This window comes from Vulpes lagopus, chromosome 23 (genome assembly GCF_018345385.1).
Source record: "Vulpes lagopus strain Blue_001 chromosome 23, ASM1834538v1, whole genome shotgun sequence".
Taxonomy (NCBI): Eukaryota; Metazoa; Chordata; class Mammalia; order Carnivora; family Canidae; genus Vulpes; species Vulpes lagopus.
This window is the reverse complement of record NC_054846.1, coordinates 63146107-63160732: the sequence shown is the minus strand read 5'-3', so window position 1 is coordinate 63160732 and position 14626 is coordinate 63146107. Positions and strand designations below refer to the sequence as shown.

Below are 14626 nucleotides of genomic sequence, written 5' to 3'. Positions count from 1 at the left end.
GTTTTTCATTCTCATCCAAATTTTTGGATGTGATATAGAGAGAGATAGAAAATAAACTAAAATAGAGTACTTCATTTAAAAGAGTCAGTTTGGCAGTACCTGAGTGGCTCAGTCGGTTGTGGAGAGAGCTAGAAAATAAACTAATATAGAGTATTTCATTCAAAAGAGTCAGTTTGGCGGTACCTGGGTGGCTCAGTCAGTTGTGCAGCTGCCTTTGGCTCAGGTCATGATCTTGGGGTCCTAGGATCGAGCCCCATGTCAGATTCCCTGCTCAGTGGGGAGTTTGCTTCTCCCTTTCCCTTGGCCTCTCCTCTCCCTCATGCTCTCTCTCTTTCAAATAAATAAATAAATAAAATCTTTATAAATAAATAAATAAATAAATAAATAAATAAATAAATAAATAAATGAGTCAATTTGTTGTAAGTAGACTAATACTTGGTAAACATTGTCATGTAACACAGTTACCTAGAAATACATTGACTTATAAACTGATAAGTCAAGAATTTATACATAGGGCACACACTGGTGTTAATATTTTATTTTGTTTTATTTTATTTTTATTCTTTTTGATAGTACATATATTTTTAAAGGACTTGCTAATTTAACTTCCTAACAGTCCCCCAGTATACTTACTGTAGAGAGACAGCTTTCAGTTAATAGTTTAGGATCTATGAGACCAGCCAACTGGTTATAGAACAGGGTGCCATGTGATGGTATTCTGTTGTGTCCAAATGTAACTAAGAGGAATGAGTGTCCTGCTTTTCCTTTCTCCTTCCATATTACAAGTAGCAAAGACTGCTTCTCATCATATTCACAAAGCCACATTTCTTTCCCTTTTTAAAAAGTTGGGTGTATAGCTTGCATACAGTAAAAATTCATCCTTTTAGGTGGACAGTGAATTTTGACAAATATATATATAGTGGTATAATCACAAACCCTATTATAGAACAATTCCATATTCCAAAAATTCCTTTGTGTACACTGTTTAAAACACATTCCTAACAAAATCCCAACCTCTCTGATATTCTTCATTTTTAAATCCATAATTAAGTTGGCAGAATCATTATTGTTTTAACATTTAACACTTTAAAGATACAATCCTAAAGTAACTTATATACTGCATTTGAAAATTGGCCTGATTTCTTAGTCATTGTAAATTATAAATATAAAAGGGGGATAAAAGTTTAAACTTTTATGCTAAAATAAATTATTGATAAAGTGAAGACTGAAATATAAACAATGAAACCATGAAAGCGCAATAAAACACTAAAGGGATGAATACTTTCAAAAACCTTGTAATGATATAGAAAAGGCTTTTACACATGAAAACCCAGAAGCCATACAGAATAATAGCTCTGCTAAACCCAACTTGAAAAATATTAACATTTCTATATGGCAAAAAACCCCAATGTAACATTTATAACCAACAAAAGGCTCATATCCAGAATATATAAAATAATTTTTTAAAAATTTCTTTTGTTCTTTTGCTACTAAGTAGTCTCTACGCCCATTGTGGAGCTTGAACTCACAATCCCAAGATCAAAAGTCACATGCTCTATGGATTGAACCAGCCAGCTGCCCCAGGAATATATAAAGAATTTTTACAAATTAATAAAAAATACAACCCAATGGAAAAATATATACAAGACTTAAGCAGGTACTTCACAAAAGAATATATCTAGATGAGCAACAACAACAGTAACAACAAATTATGACAGGGTTTTCAACTTCATCAGCCATCAGAGAAATGCAAATTAAAGCCATAATTACATACCACTACACATTTATCGGAAAAGTCAAAGTTAGTGAGACTGACAATACCAAATACTGACAAGGAATGTAGAGTAACCAAAGTCTCCTATACAGCTGAGAAGAGTTTAAATTAATACAACTCTTTGGAAGACAGTATAACAGTTATCTACCAAAGTAGGTTGTACACATAACCGTTCAATCCAATAATTAGTATATCACAATCAGAAATGTGTTGGTAAGTCCAAGAACATCCATAGCACTATTCATAACAGAGCACAGATGGAAGCAACATAAATGCTCACCAACAGTAGAATGGCTAGATAAAGTAAACTATATGTTTATTCAGTGGAATATTATACAACCAGCATAAGTGAACAAAGTGCTGCTACATGCAACAACAGAGTGAATCTCATGGACATAAGACGGAACAAGAGAAACAAACTAAATTTAAAAATGCATATTACCTGCAGTAAAAACTCAGAAACAGTATTAAAAGTCAGGATAGTGGTTACTTTTGGATGGGGGAGAGGGTGTAGACCTAGAAAGAAGAAACAAAGGGGGCTCTGGGATGCTGGGAGCTTCTTGGACCACATGGTGCACACTTAGGAGTTGTGCATATTTTGGTAGGTACGTTATGCTTACGCTTCAGTAAAAATTTGTAGACAGTGTACAAAAAGAAGCCGTTTATCAAACTTCTATGTGTTTGTCTTAGAAGATTTTTTTTCCAATGCACTCATGTTCCACCCTGAGAAAATATCAATTACATTGAAAACATCATCAGAAATGTTCATCTGCAACCACAGCTTACCTAATTTACTCTGTTCTTTCTCCTTCCTTTTTAGTTCATCAGTGAGCCTTCGGATCTCTTCCTGGGCCATCCCTAACCTTTCTGCTACTTGTTTTGCATTCCTCTCCGGGTAGTTTTGTGAAATTTTAGCTTTTTCCAGGTCTTCACTATGGGACTGAAATAAAACTATTGTTAGTTTTAAACTAACAAAAGCTAAAATAAAATAATTTTTTAAAACAAAAATTAAATGTATTCTTATAACACTGTACTATTTCCTACAAGCATTTGAAAGCTAATAAAGAAAAGCAGCAAACAATATTTCATTTATATGTATTTCTTTTAAGTTGAAATGTAAAATTATTGATACTTGATTTTTTACCTATGAACATACAACTTCATATAGTTCAACTTAATATCTAAGAGTTTATGATTAAAAAATAAGAGTTTATGATTATATGATTATAAGAAATAGAAATTTTATCATAAAAATGAGTATCATCTGGCAAAAAAGAGAGAAAAAAAATCCTTATGTATATGGTCCATTAAATACAGTTTATAAAATGCTTTCACATTTAATTTCAAGATATGAACACACTCAAATGTTTATGGCTCCTTTTCTGCAATTATTTTCAAAGTATTTTAAAAGCTAAGAAATTCAGTCTCAATTATACCTTGCTTTTGATCCCTAAAATATGTATTATTTATATAATCATCATACAACTATTTCTGAAAGACAACCAAAATACCATCTACATAACAAAATCACTTCTAGGATATTGGTATATATCCTTGCAGTATTTTTTATTTATATACATTTTTTTATGTAGTCATAATCCCAATCTACATACATGTTTCTGTCTTTTTCATTTAACATTATATGAGAAACATTTCCCCAAATAACTGTACAGATTTTGTAATGATAACTTTTAAAAGCTATATAATGTTCCAAAATAGGTGCAATATGATTTATATAATTATTTAAATATTTGGTAGTTTCCAATTTTTGCTATTTAAAATAATACTATGATATACAGTTTTATCCATATACATTTATCTTGGGTTATTTCCTGCAGTTAAATTTCTAGCACATAGTTTATTTACTGGATTTAGCACTTAATAACATTTCCCCAGATTAGAAAATTTAATTCTATGAGGAGAATTGATTATACTTAAAATAATGTGCTGTATATATTAAAAGACTACCCCCAAAAAAGGGCTCCAAACATATTTGGAAAGAAGTATGTATTATCCCAAAGTGATTTTTCAAAGGATATAACACATATTGATTGTTTAAATTTTGATACATTCAATAAAAATTAGCTATTAGTTTTTTTCTTCCCAAATCTTTGTGATATGTTTACAATACTTTTATGTATAATTTTATAATTTTCACAGCGTATATTTTAATATATTCAAACAAAATACTTGGTAAAAACTAATGTGTAATTAGCTGTGATTATTAAGTGAAGGATTCTTTTTTTTTTTTTTACCTCACTCAAAATTTTTTCAGATTGCTGCACAGGTTCCTGATATTTCTCATGTTCTCTTTGCAGAGGCTGGTAGATTTGTTCAAATGTCTCCTAAATAAATAATAAGAGATAAATGAAACTTGCATCAATCTTTGTAAAAAAAATGTCATTTAAATTTTTTTTAAAAAGAAAAAAAAGGGACACAGTCCAATCCATTTTATGAGGCTAGGCTATCCATTCTCAATGAGACAATATCATCCCCAAAGGAGTGAAAATTGGTTTCTACAGGGGCAAAAAAAATCTTACTCTTCTTATGTACAAAGCATGATACGCCTACAGTATATAGAACTCTACAGTAGTAGTAAATCTAAAAAATCTCATTACAGAGGCAATAATGAAAAATGGCTGGTTAACACTGGCTAGCCAAACCTTGAGATTAAAACCCAACAAAGATAACAGGAGAAAGAAAAATCACAGGGCAATCTTCTTATTCATAAACATAGATTAAAATTTTATCAAATCTAACCTGATAATATCTAGGAAGGATAACATATCATTAACAAGTTGGATTTATCCTAGGAATGCAAAATAGGTTTAACATTAGAAAAATAAATCAACAAAATTTTCCCATTAACATTCAAGTTTTAAATTATTTCATCAATGACTATAAAAAACTCTTAGCAAACTAGAAACGAGTATAAATGATAAATAAAAAGTACCATTTGAAACAAAACCTCTAGCAAACATCATACTTAATAATGAATCACTGAATGCTTTCTCTGATATTAATAACAAGATGAAAATACTATTTAATACTACTAATAATATTAATTTCAAGGTAATACTAGAGGGCCTACCCAGTAAAAGGCAAGAAAAAGAAATGAGAGGTGCCTGGGTGGCTCAATCGCCTTCAGCTTGGGTCATGATCCCAGGATCCTAGGTCAAGCCCTTCATGGGGCTCCCCGCTCAGTGGAGAGCCTGCTTCTCCATCTCCCTCTGCCCACTACTCTCCTGCTTGTATTCTCTTTCTCTCTCTCTCTCTGTCAAATAAATAAAGTCTTTAAAAGAGAGAGAGAGAAAGAATGGAAAGAATAAGGACTGAAACGGAAGAAATGAGAGTATCATTATTCTCAGATAATTTGATTGTACAGGTAGAACATATTTTAAATCTTCTAATAAATTATTAAAATGAATAAGAGGGGCACCTAGCTGGCTCAGTTGGTAGAGTACATGACTCTTGATCTGGGGTTGTAAGTTGAAGCCCCACACTGGGTGTGAAGCCTACTTAAATAAATAAATAAAAATAAAGAGGAAAAAGTAGTTTATAAATAAGTAAAATGAATAAAAAACCTTAGCAACAATGTTAGATATGTCAGTATAAAATAATTGCATTTTTAAATACCAGCCACATATAGTTAGAATATTAAATTCTTTTTAAGAAGATAACATTTGCTATTAATAGCATCCAAAAATGTGAAGTAATATGAAGTACCTAAGAAAAAATGTAACAAGAGTACAAGAGTTTGTGGGGAAAATCGTAAAACTTTACTTATATACATTAAAAAATAAATGGATATTCTATGATCACAGATCACATCAATATTGTAAGATAGTAAATTCCTCTTAAACTGATTCAATACAATCAAAAATCAAAATCCTAGATTTTGTAGTAACATGAATCAGATTGTTACTCTTTCCTCTTAAGAGTATTTAGTGCCTCTCCAGACCTTCTATAACAAAGTCCATTAAATGTTTTTATGCCTTGGGGCACCTGGCTGCCTCAATATGCATAGCCTGCAACTCTTGATCTTGGGGTTGTGGGTTCAAGCAACCTGTTGGGTTTAGAGATTACTGAAAAATAAAATCTTTTTTTTTAATATTTATTTTTTTATTTTTATTTATGATAGACAGAGAGACAGGAGGAGGGAGAAGCAGGCTCCATGCCGGGAGCCCGATGTGGGACTCGATCCTGGGACTCCAGGATCGCGCCCTGGGCCAAAGGCAGGCGCCAAACAGCTGAGCCACCCAGGGATCCCTGAAAAATAAAATCTTTTTAAAAAATGTTTTTATGCCTCTACTATGGTTCAGGAACACTGCTGGGTGCTGAGTCCAAATTTGAGATTAGTGTATGAATCTCACCATGATGTAGTTCCTGAAAACATCTCCAGCCACATTACTTAGCATTCACTTCCGTGAACTACATGTAATAACACATTGCTTCCTCTGCTAGGAATGCCTTTCCCAGCATCTTTATGTAGCTAATACATATTCAGCTTTCAAAATACTACTCAACATCTCCTCTGGAAGATGAGAGATGGAAGATGTTCTTCGGTCACCTATCACATCTGACTCAGCCCCTCCTCTCAGTTTCCCGAGCCTTCTGTGCCTTCCTTTATCATGGGACTTTATACACTGAACTATAATCACTGGCTTTTTTCTTCCATCCATTAGCTTGTAAGTTCCTTGCAAGCCCAAATCATGTCTAACTTGACTTTGTTTCTACATCCACTGGGACAGAGCCTGGCAGATGGAAAGTTCTCGATAAACAATTAACCATAATGCTAATTAATATTCTGATTTCTCTTCAGATGGCATAAATCTTTCACTTTTTATTATATGTTTCTGTGGAGGAAAAAACCCCCCACAATAATGCTAATTAATATGTGAGGTACTATTCTAGTCTTATACATGTTATTTCATTTTCATGATAACCTCGTGGAGTAGTTAGGTTGATCTCAGATTTTATAGATGAGAAAATCAAGACTCACAAAAGTTCACTAACTTGCTCAAGGTCATACCACGAACAAGTGGCAGAGATGTTCCTCCAAACATAAAAGCTATATATTTGGAGTGCCTGAGTGGCAAAGTTGATTGAGTGGTCAGCTCTTGGTTTTGGTTCAGGTCAGGATCTTAGAGTCCTTGGATGGAGCCCCACATCTTGCTCCCCACTGAGTAGGGAAGTTTGCTTCAGATTGTCTTCCTCACCCAGTCACCCCCCCCCCCCCCGCCCACCTCCCCTTCCACCACCCCTAGTTCGTTTCCCAGAGTTTGGAGTCTCTCATGTTCTGTCTCCCTTTCTGATATTTCCCACTCATTTTTTCTCCTTTCCCCTTTATTCCCTTTCACTATTTTTTATATTCCCCAAATGAATGAGACCATAAAATGTTTGTCCTTCTCCAATTGACTTATTTCACTTAGCATAATACCCTCCGGGTCTATCCACGTCGAAGCAAATGGTGGGTATTTGTCGTTTCTAATGGCTGAGGAATATTCCATTGTATACATAGACCACATCTTCTTTATCCACTCATCTTTCGATGGACACTGAGGCTCCTTCCACAGTTTGGCTATTGTGGACATTGCTGCTATAAACATCGGGGTGCAGGGGTCCCGGCATTTCATTGAGTCTGTATCTTTGGGGTAAATCCCCAGCAGTGCAATTGCTGGGTCATAGAGCAGATCTATTTTTAACTCTTTGAGGAACCTCCACACTTGATGGGATGAGCTCTGGGTGTTGTTGTATATGTTGGCAAATTGAACACCAATAAAAAATAAATTTATATAAAAAAATAATAATAATAAAATAAAATTACAACACAAACCTTGGGGAAAAAAAAGATTATCTTCCTCCCTCTCCCTCTGCAGCTCCCCCAACTGGCTTACGCGTGCACTGTCTCTCTCAAACAAGTCACTCGTTAAAAAAAAAAACACCACACACAAAAAACCCACCCTATATATGTAAGCATTATTAAAACTGACTTCCTGATCATTTAATCAATGAATTATTAAAGAAACAAACAAAAAAACTGGCCTGCCTCTTATTCAACTACCTAGTTAATTTCAGAATACCTGGGCAAGTCTTTCCTGTAGGTGACTGGCCATATGTCTTTGGGACTCTGGCTTGGGGCCCCCAGTTTCCAGTTTTCTCGAGAATGTGCTTCTTTCTACCAGTAAGTACTCAATCTGCTCCCTGGGGCCGCCCAGAGCTATTTCAGACAAACCCTCTTGAGACAACACTTCTTCAATCTCTTTTATTTGCACTTCTGTTATGAAGAAATAACAGAAACAAAACTGTTAAAAGGAATGCAGGCAAAAAAACTGCTGTTATAAGGTGTTAAGTGTGCTCTTAAGTGTGTTAATGCAAGTTAATTTTTTTTTAAATTAGCTATACTGCTACTACCACTCTTCTCCCCATCTCTTCAGAGTGTTTGCAAACTTTCAGAAATAATAACAACAACAAAAAAAGTAGTGGGGAAAGGTTCTCAAAAGTGGTAGATATTCTTACTGTTGTGTAACTTTAAAATTTGTTGTTTTATTGAGTGCTTACTATGTGGCAGCATAAATTTAAGGTAAATTTATGTAATCTAATCCCTGCAACAATCCATTTAGGTAGGGAACATGATTATTCCATTTATGAGACAAGGATGCAGGCACCAACAAGCCAACTAGTTTGTATAAGGTTACTTAACTAGTCCCTGCCAAAATTCTTGGTGATTGCAATATTCAGGTAGATTATTCTAGTGCTTTGGCTTCTCAGTCTCTTCACCAACTAACTTCAGATTGAGTCTGCTACCTCATCTCAGCTTCTACTCCACAGATATTCTCTAGACCTTGTTGTTAGCAGCAACTCCCTAGTCTCAATTTCAAGCATCCCATTCTCTTTTTTTTTTAAATTTTTAAATTTTATTTATGATAGTCACAGAGAGAGAGAGAGAGAGAGGCAGAGACACAGGCAGAGGGAGAAGCAGGCTCCATGCACCGGGAGCCCGATGTGGGATTCGATCCTGGGTCTCCAGGATCGCGCCCTGGGCCAAAGACAGGCGCCAAACCGCTGCGCCACCCAGGGATCCCCAAGCATCCCATTCTCCAATCATCCTTTCCTATGTACTTCTGGTAGCTAGATGTCAACAAGTTTTTGACCATAATGGCAACTATAATCCACTAGCTTTAAACACTTTTTAACGTTCCTCATCCCACTCCTGTCCTCATTTACTTTCTTATCAACCTAGGTTCATCTAATCAGTTCATCATTATAATCACTCCCTTGATTTTTTGTTTAGATTTACTTATTTATTCATGAGAGACACACAGAGAGAGGCAGAGACACAGGCAGAGGGAGAAGCAGGCTCCATGCAGGAAGCCTGATGCGGGACTCAATCCTGGGACTCCGGGATCACAATCTGAGCCAAAGGCAGTCATTTAACCACTGAGCCACCCAGGTGTCCCTAATCACCCCCTTGAAAACACTCACAACTTCTTGCCCCTCTTTCTCCATTACACTTAGTTGACAGAACTCCAGCCTATTAAATCTAACCCTTTACCTCTCCTGCACCTCACTCTAGAAGCTGAGTGTTGCTGGAGAAAACCACACAGCCAGTGGCAATTGGTTTCACTCTAAATTCATGTCTACTCACTACTCACCTCAAGTGGATCCTTGTTGTCCACCAATCCTCCCATAGTTCCCTGGAATTCTCTCTCTCATTATCTAGAGATGTAGACCATTATTTCATTACTCTTTCTCCTCAAGTCTCCAACACCTCCTTACCCATCCTCACTCTCAGCTGAATAACCTGCTTCCTATTTCACTGAGAAAAAAGCAGCACTCCAATTTCCACAAACTCTTCTTATCATATCTGCCAATTCCCACATACTCTTCCATCTTGTGAGATTTAACAAAAACTATCCTTGCTCCTAAGGCCAGACTCTCCCCTTGTGCACTGAATCCCATTCCCACTTATCTCAAAGATAATAGGCTTTCATCATTTCTCCCTGGGACATCATACTCTGTTGGTTTTCTTACTACCATGCGTGCCACTCCTTCTCAGACTCCTTGACTAATTTCTCCCCTTTCCAACCTCTAAACATAGAAATGCCTAGGGCCCAGCCCTTAATCTTCTTTTCATTCCCCAGATAACCGTCTATAGTCCCAAGGCTTTAGGTGTTGGCTATTTGCTGATGACTCCCAAATTCACAGCTCTAGCTTGCGGTTCCTTCCAAACATACACAATTGTCTACTTGACATTTCCACTTGGATATCTAATACATGCATCGAAATGTACATGTCCAAAGGCAAACTCTTTACTGTCTTCCCCAAATGGAACCTCCCATAGGCTCCCCAACCTAAGTAGCTGGACCTCTAATATCCAACCACTCAGCCATAAGGCTTTGGGTCACCAGTGATTTCTCCCCTTTTCTCCCACCTAACATTACATCCATTATCAAATCATATTACCCCTACCTTCAAAAAATACCCTAATTATAGAAGCATTTCTGAAGTGATTTTTATGTTTCTAAAACAAACTTGTATTTTGCAAACTGCTTGCTAAAAATAATAAAGTTTATTGAAGCAACAGATTGGTACAGACAATTCCAAACTTCTGTCATTGTGTAACTGGAGTGCTATAAAAAACACTGACAATCCTTTTTTTTTTTTTTTTTTAAATCTATTTATGATAGTCACAGAGAGAGAGAGAGAGAGGCAGAGACACAGGCAGAGGGAGAAGCAGGCTCCATTCACCGGGAGCCTGACGTGGGATTTGATCCTGGGTCTCCAGGATCGCGCCCTGGGCCAAAGGCAGGCGCCAAACCGCTGCGCCACCCAGGGATCCCAACACTGACAATCCTAATAATTATACTGGTACATTTAAAGAGATACATCAAATTCCTAAAAAATAAAGAAATACTATAGTAAATATAGGACTTTTACCTTCTTTTAAAAAATCAGGCTTGCTATAAAGGTGAGCTAAAAGAGTTGAGTCTGTGGAGTTATGAAAACAAAGGCAAAATGCTCAAAGATTAGGGATATCTTGGCATAAGCACTTCCAAGGAGAAACATGTGGCCCAACTGAACTCCAAAGAAGACTCTGGGACAAATTAGCTTCATGTATAAACTCCAATGCTTGCTGGTAAGCCCAAATCATTAACATGCTGGGGTACACTGTATATGAACTTCTGCGTTAAAATGACATCATTCCCTTATTTACCAATATTTCATGAGCTAATTTATGTTGGCAGCAGGACATAACAGTATCTTCCATTTCTCACAGAACAGCAGATTAGAGCCCTGAACCAACCTCTTGCTGAGAATAACTAAAAATGCCAGAAGAAATAGAAAAACTCTTAAAAATGCAACTACTGGGGCAGCTGGGTGGCTCAGGGGTGAGCATCTGCCTTGGGCTCAGATTGTGATCCTGGGGTCCTAGGATGGAGTCCTGCTTGTGCTCCCCATGGGGAGCCTGCTTTTCCCTCTGCCTATGTCTCTGCCTTTCTATGTCTCCCATTAGTAAATAAAATCTTTTTTAAAAATGCAACTACCATACAAACAAAAATAGAATGCAAACTTTTAAAGCAGCAGAAGAAAATTCAGTATACTCAATGGAAAACAAGAAAGGAAAATAAATGAAGCAAGAGTGCCGAACAGATGAAATATGTCCTATACTTCACTCAACCCCTCCATCTAAGATTCAAAATAAAGAGAAAACTTCCATCAGCAGACCCTCATGACAGTTTTAAAATGATTCCAAATGGAATATGTGGAATATCTGAGATGCAAGGGAAAATGCTGAGCAAAGAAAATAATAAATGTGTGGTAAATATAAATAACCACCAACACTAGTAATAATCATATATAATTTGTGAGGTTAAAAAAACCCCAAAATATTCTAAAGGGGTTCTATCCAGGTCTTCTCTTGTAGCTCTGTAGTACTTAAATAAATATTTCCTAATATTTATTATTATTATTTACTTATTTTATTATTTATTATATTTATTACTGTATTATTACTTTATTTTTATTATTATTAAGGGATGAACATTCTTTAATGTGCTAGTTCTTTACAAGGCAGGTGCTGTGGGAACACAGAAACCACTACGATCAGGGCATGATCTCTGGCCCAGAGGAGCTGACACAGGTCACTATGACATAGTGTAGTAAGTACCAGAATAGACACTGAAGGAAATAACCATCCTGTACTCTCTCACACACACATTCCTGACTATTTCAGAATAGATAATTTAAAACACCAAGCAGAAAATACACTCCAAACATTATAAGTACTTTTCTTGGAGTGGAGGATTATATAGTAATTTTCCCCCTTCCTTCTACTTTTATGCATTTCCCAAATTTGTCACATATTATTTTTAGAAGTAGAAAAAAAATAAACTTCACATTTTTACAAAAGGAAAGATTACCCTGTTTGGCTTGGAGTTCTTTAACCACATGTCTAAGCTGTTTGTTTTCCTTTTCACAACTGTGAGAAAATACTTCTCTTTCCTCTATTAAGTTACGGACATGACTTGCATACTTTTTAACCTAAAAAGAAAATAACACATTTTCTTACTCTTAGTCCATCGTTCATATAGTAACCTACATCGAATCTATAAAGTAAAAGAGTCATTAAGAGATCACCATACTATCATGTCCCTAATCTAAGAAATAAAAAGAAAACTTGGCTTTCCTTACATGTGAGTTTCCCTCCCTAAACTTCCTTCCAGCTGTTTTATGTTAACAGACCGTTTCCCATAGACATGATGACACACCACCACAAATTTCGCAGACACTCACAATCTCTAATTTTTTCCCCATTAACAAATCAGGTTTGAAATCAAGTCTCCTTATCTATAGTTTAGGAAATATAAAATGATACCCATGAACAGAGAAAAATCCCCACAATAACTGTTTATATTCCTATGTTAACAACGATGATGATGCCTGAAATCTTAACATAAGATTGAATTAAAATCAATTGTTAAGGGCAGCCCAGGTGGCTCAGTGGTCTAGCGCCGCCTGCAGCGCAGAGTGTGATCCTGGAGACCTGGGATCGAGTCCCACGTCGGGCTCCCTGCATGGAGCCTGCTTCTCCCTCTGCCGGTGTCTCTGCCTCTCTGTGTGTCTTTCATGAAAAAATAAAATCTTCAAAAAAATTTTTTTTGAAAAAAAAATCAATTGTTGAGTATTTTTTAAAAATAGCTTCTGGTTAATATGGCAGCTTCCTAAAAGGTACTTTTATGAGTTCATAAGAATAGATTAAAAGCTAACTCGATGCTCCAGACACTAGAGTAAGGAGTCAAAGCCTTCATTTTCACTACAATCTTATGAGACTATTACCCTCTCACTTTCTAGGGGAGGAAGCAGGCTGCTGGAGGCCTAGGGGATTTGCCTTGTCACGCAGGAAGTAAGGGGAGGGGCTAGACTTCACACTGCCCGGCCAGACCCAGAGGCTGAGCTCTAGCCTACGTGCCAAAGTGCTTAGAAGTAGACTGCCAAAGTAACTGAATTGCATTTTGCTGAACTGTGTTGAAATCTACTGGACAACATCTTGCAATATGAACAAAAAGCTGAATGGTATAGCAGAGGTAACACAGCACTGCCACTTAACTTTATAACTTCCTGCTAGTCTTCAATTACTTTCTCTTCAAAATGGCAGGAACAATAATACCTGTTTCTTAATAATAATAATTGACTGAGTACTTGCTAGGTGTCAAATACATGTGTGTGAAATGTTCTATGTACTTTAACCTGTGTAAACATCACACATCTCTTTGAAGAAGCTATTATCAATCCTCAACGAATAGATGAGGAATTTCAAGTTCAAAGAAGTTACCTAACTTAACACAGAAAGACAGTAGTAAAGGCAATTTTCCACCCCCATCTGCCTAATGTTAAAGTTTATGGTCTATTATGCTGTCCTTCTTTTGTTCTAAAGGAGCTGCATTCTTCTTTAAGAGTTTGAAAATCAAATTGTCCTCTAACAGTTAAATTTAAAAATCAGTAAGTTGCCTGAGCTGAGATGTTGAAACACAGCAGAGTGATTTCCAAACAACCTGAGAGAGTATTTTTTTAACTCATTTAAAGAAAGAATATGTCAAAAATAGGTTGATCAGTATTGGAAACATCAAGAGTGATAAGAAGGTCAAAAGATGCCATTACCTACTCATCTAAGGGCTAGTTACCCTGGTTCTAGCCTATAACAGGTCAAGAAATAAGGACAGCTATAGAGAGCCCTATTGTGGTTATCTTAGCCAGTGCTAGAAAAATTATAATCATTTGTTCAACAAGTAAACATCTGTAATATAATGTACCTGTAGACAAAAGAATCCATCAGCCACAGGACATGCGTGCCTGGTTCCTGTGGCAATTACATTTCTTTTTGTCAATTAGTAAGCTGCTATCTATTTTTCTACAAACTTCTCTGCGAGTGTAGTTAATATAAGGTCACCTTTGAGAAACAGATCCACTCACAGTACATGACTAATCAGGTTTCTAAGCCTCCAAGCTATAAAAGCACGAGAGTCAGCTAACGAGTCAGTTATTGAAACAAGGATGAATTTACAAAGATAATGCAAGCCACCCTAAGCAGACCTATTTGGATATCTAACCAGTCATCCCTAGGTGATAACCTGTAGGTGTACTCTACTGGAAATGAAAACAGACAGACTGTTGGCACGTTTCAAGGAAAGAAAACAAAAACATATGTGCCAAGTGCTTTGCACACTACACAGGAATATTCAAATGTTGGTTTTTTAATGTGTCAATTTAATGAAGGACAATGAACAAAATCATAGATATCTTAAAACTTTATATTATTAGTTCTCACTTCTTTCATTTCTTCCATGTGCT

The 14626-nt window shown here is 36.0% G+C and overlaps 1 protein-coding gene across 1 annotated transcript in view; it reads right to left on the bottom strand.

Moving 5' to 3' along the window:
• The window catches only part of CCDC30 (coiled-coil domain containing 30), a 117761-nt gene that overhangs the window by 94301 nt on the left and 8834 nt on the right, over positions 1-14626 (bottom strand). The window contains 3 exon segments of the mRNA XM_041739070.1: positions 2561-2714; positions 4030-4119; positions 7858-8051. Coding sequence (XP_041595004.1) covers positions 2561-2714; positions 4030-4119; positions 7858-8051 — 438 coding nt within the window.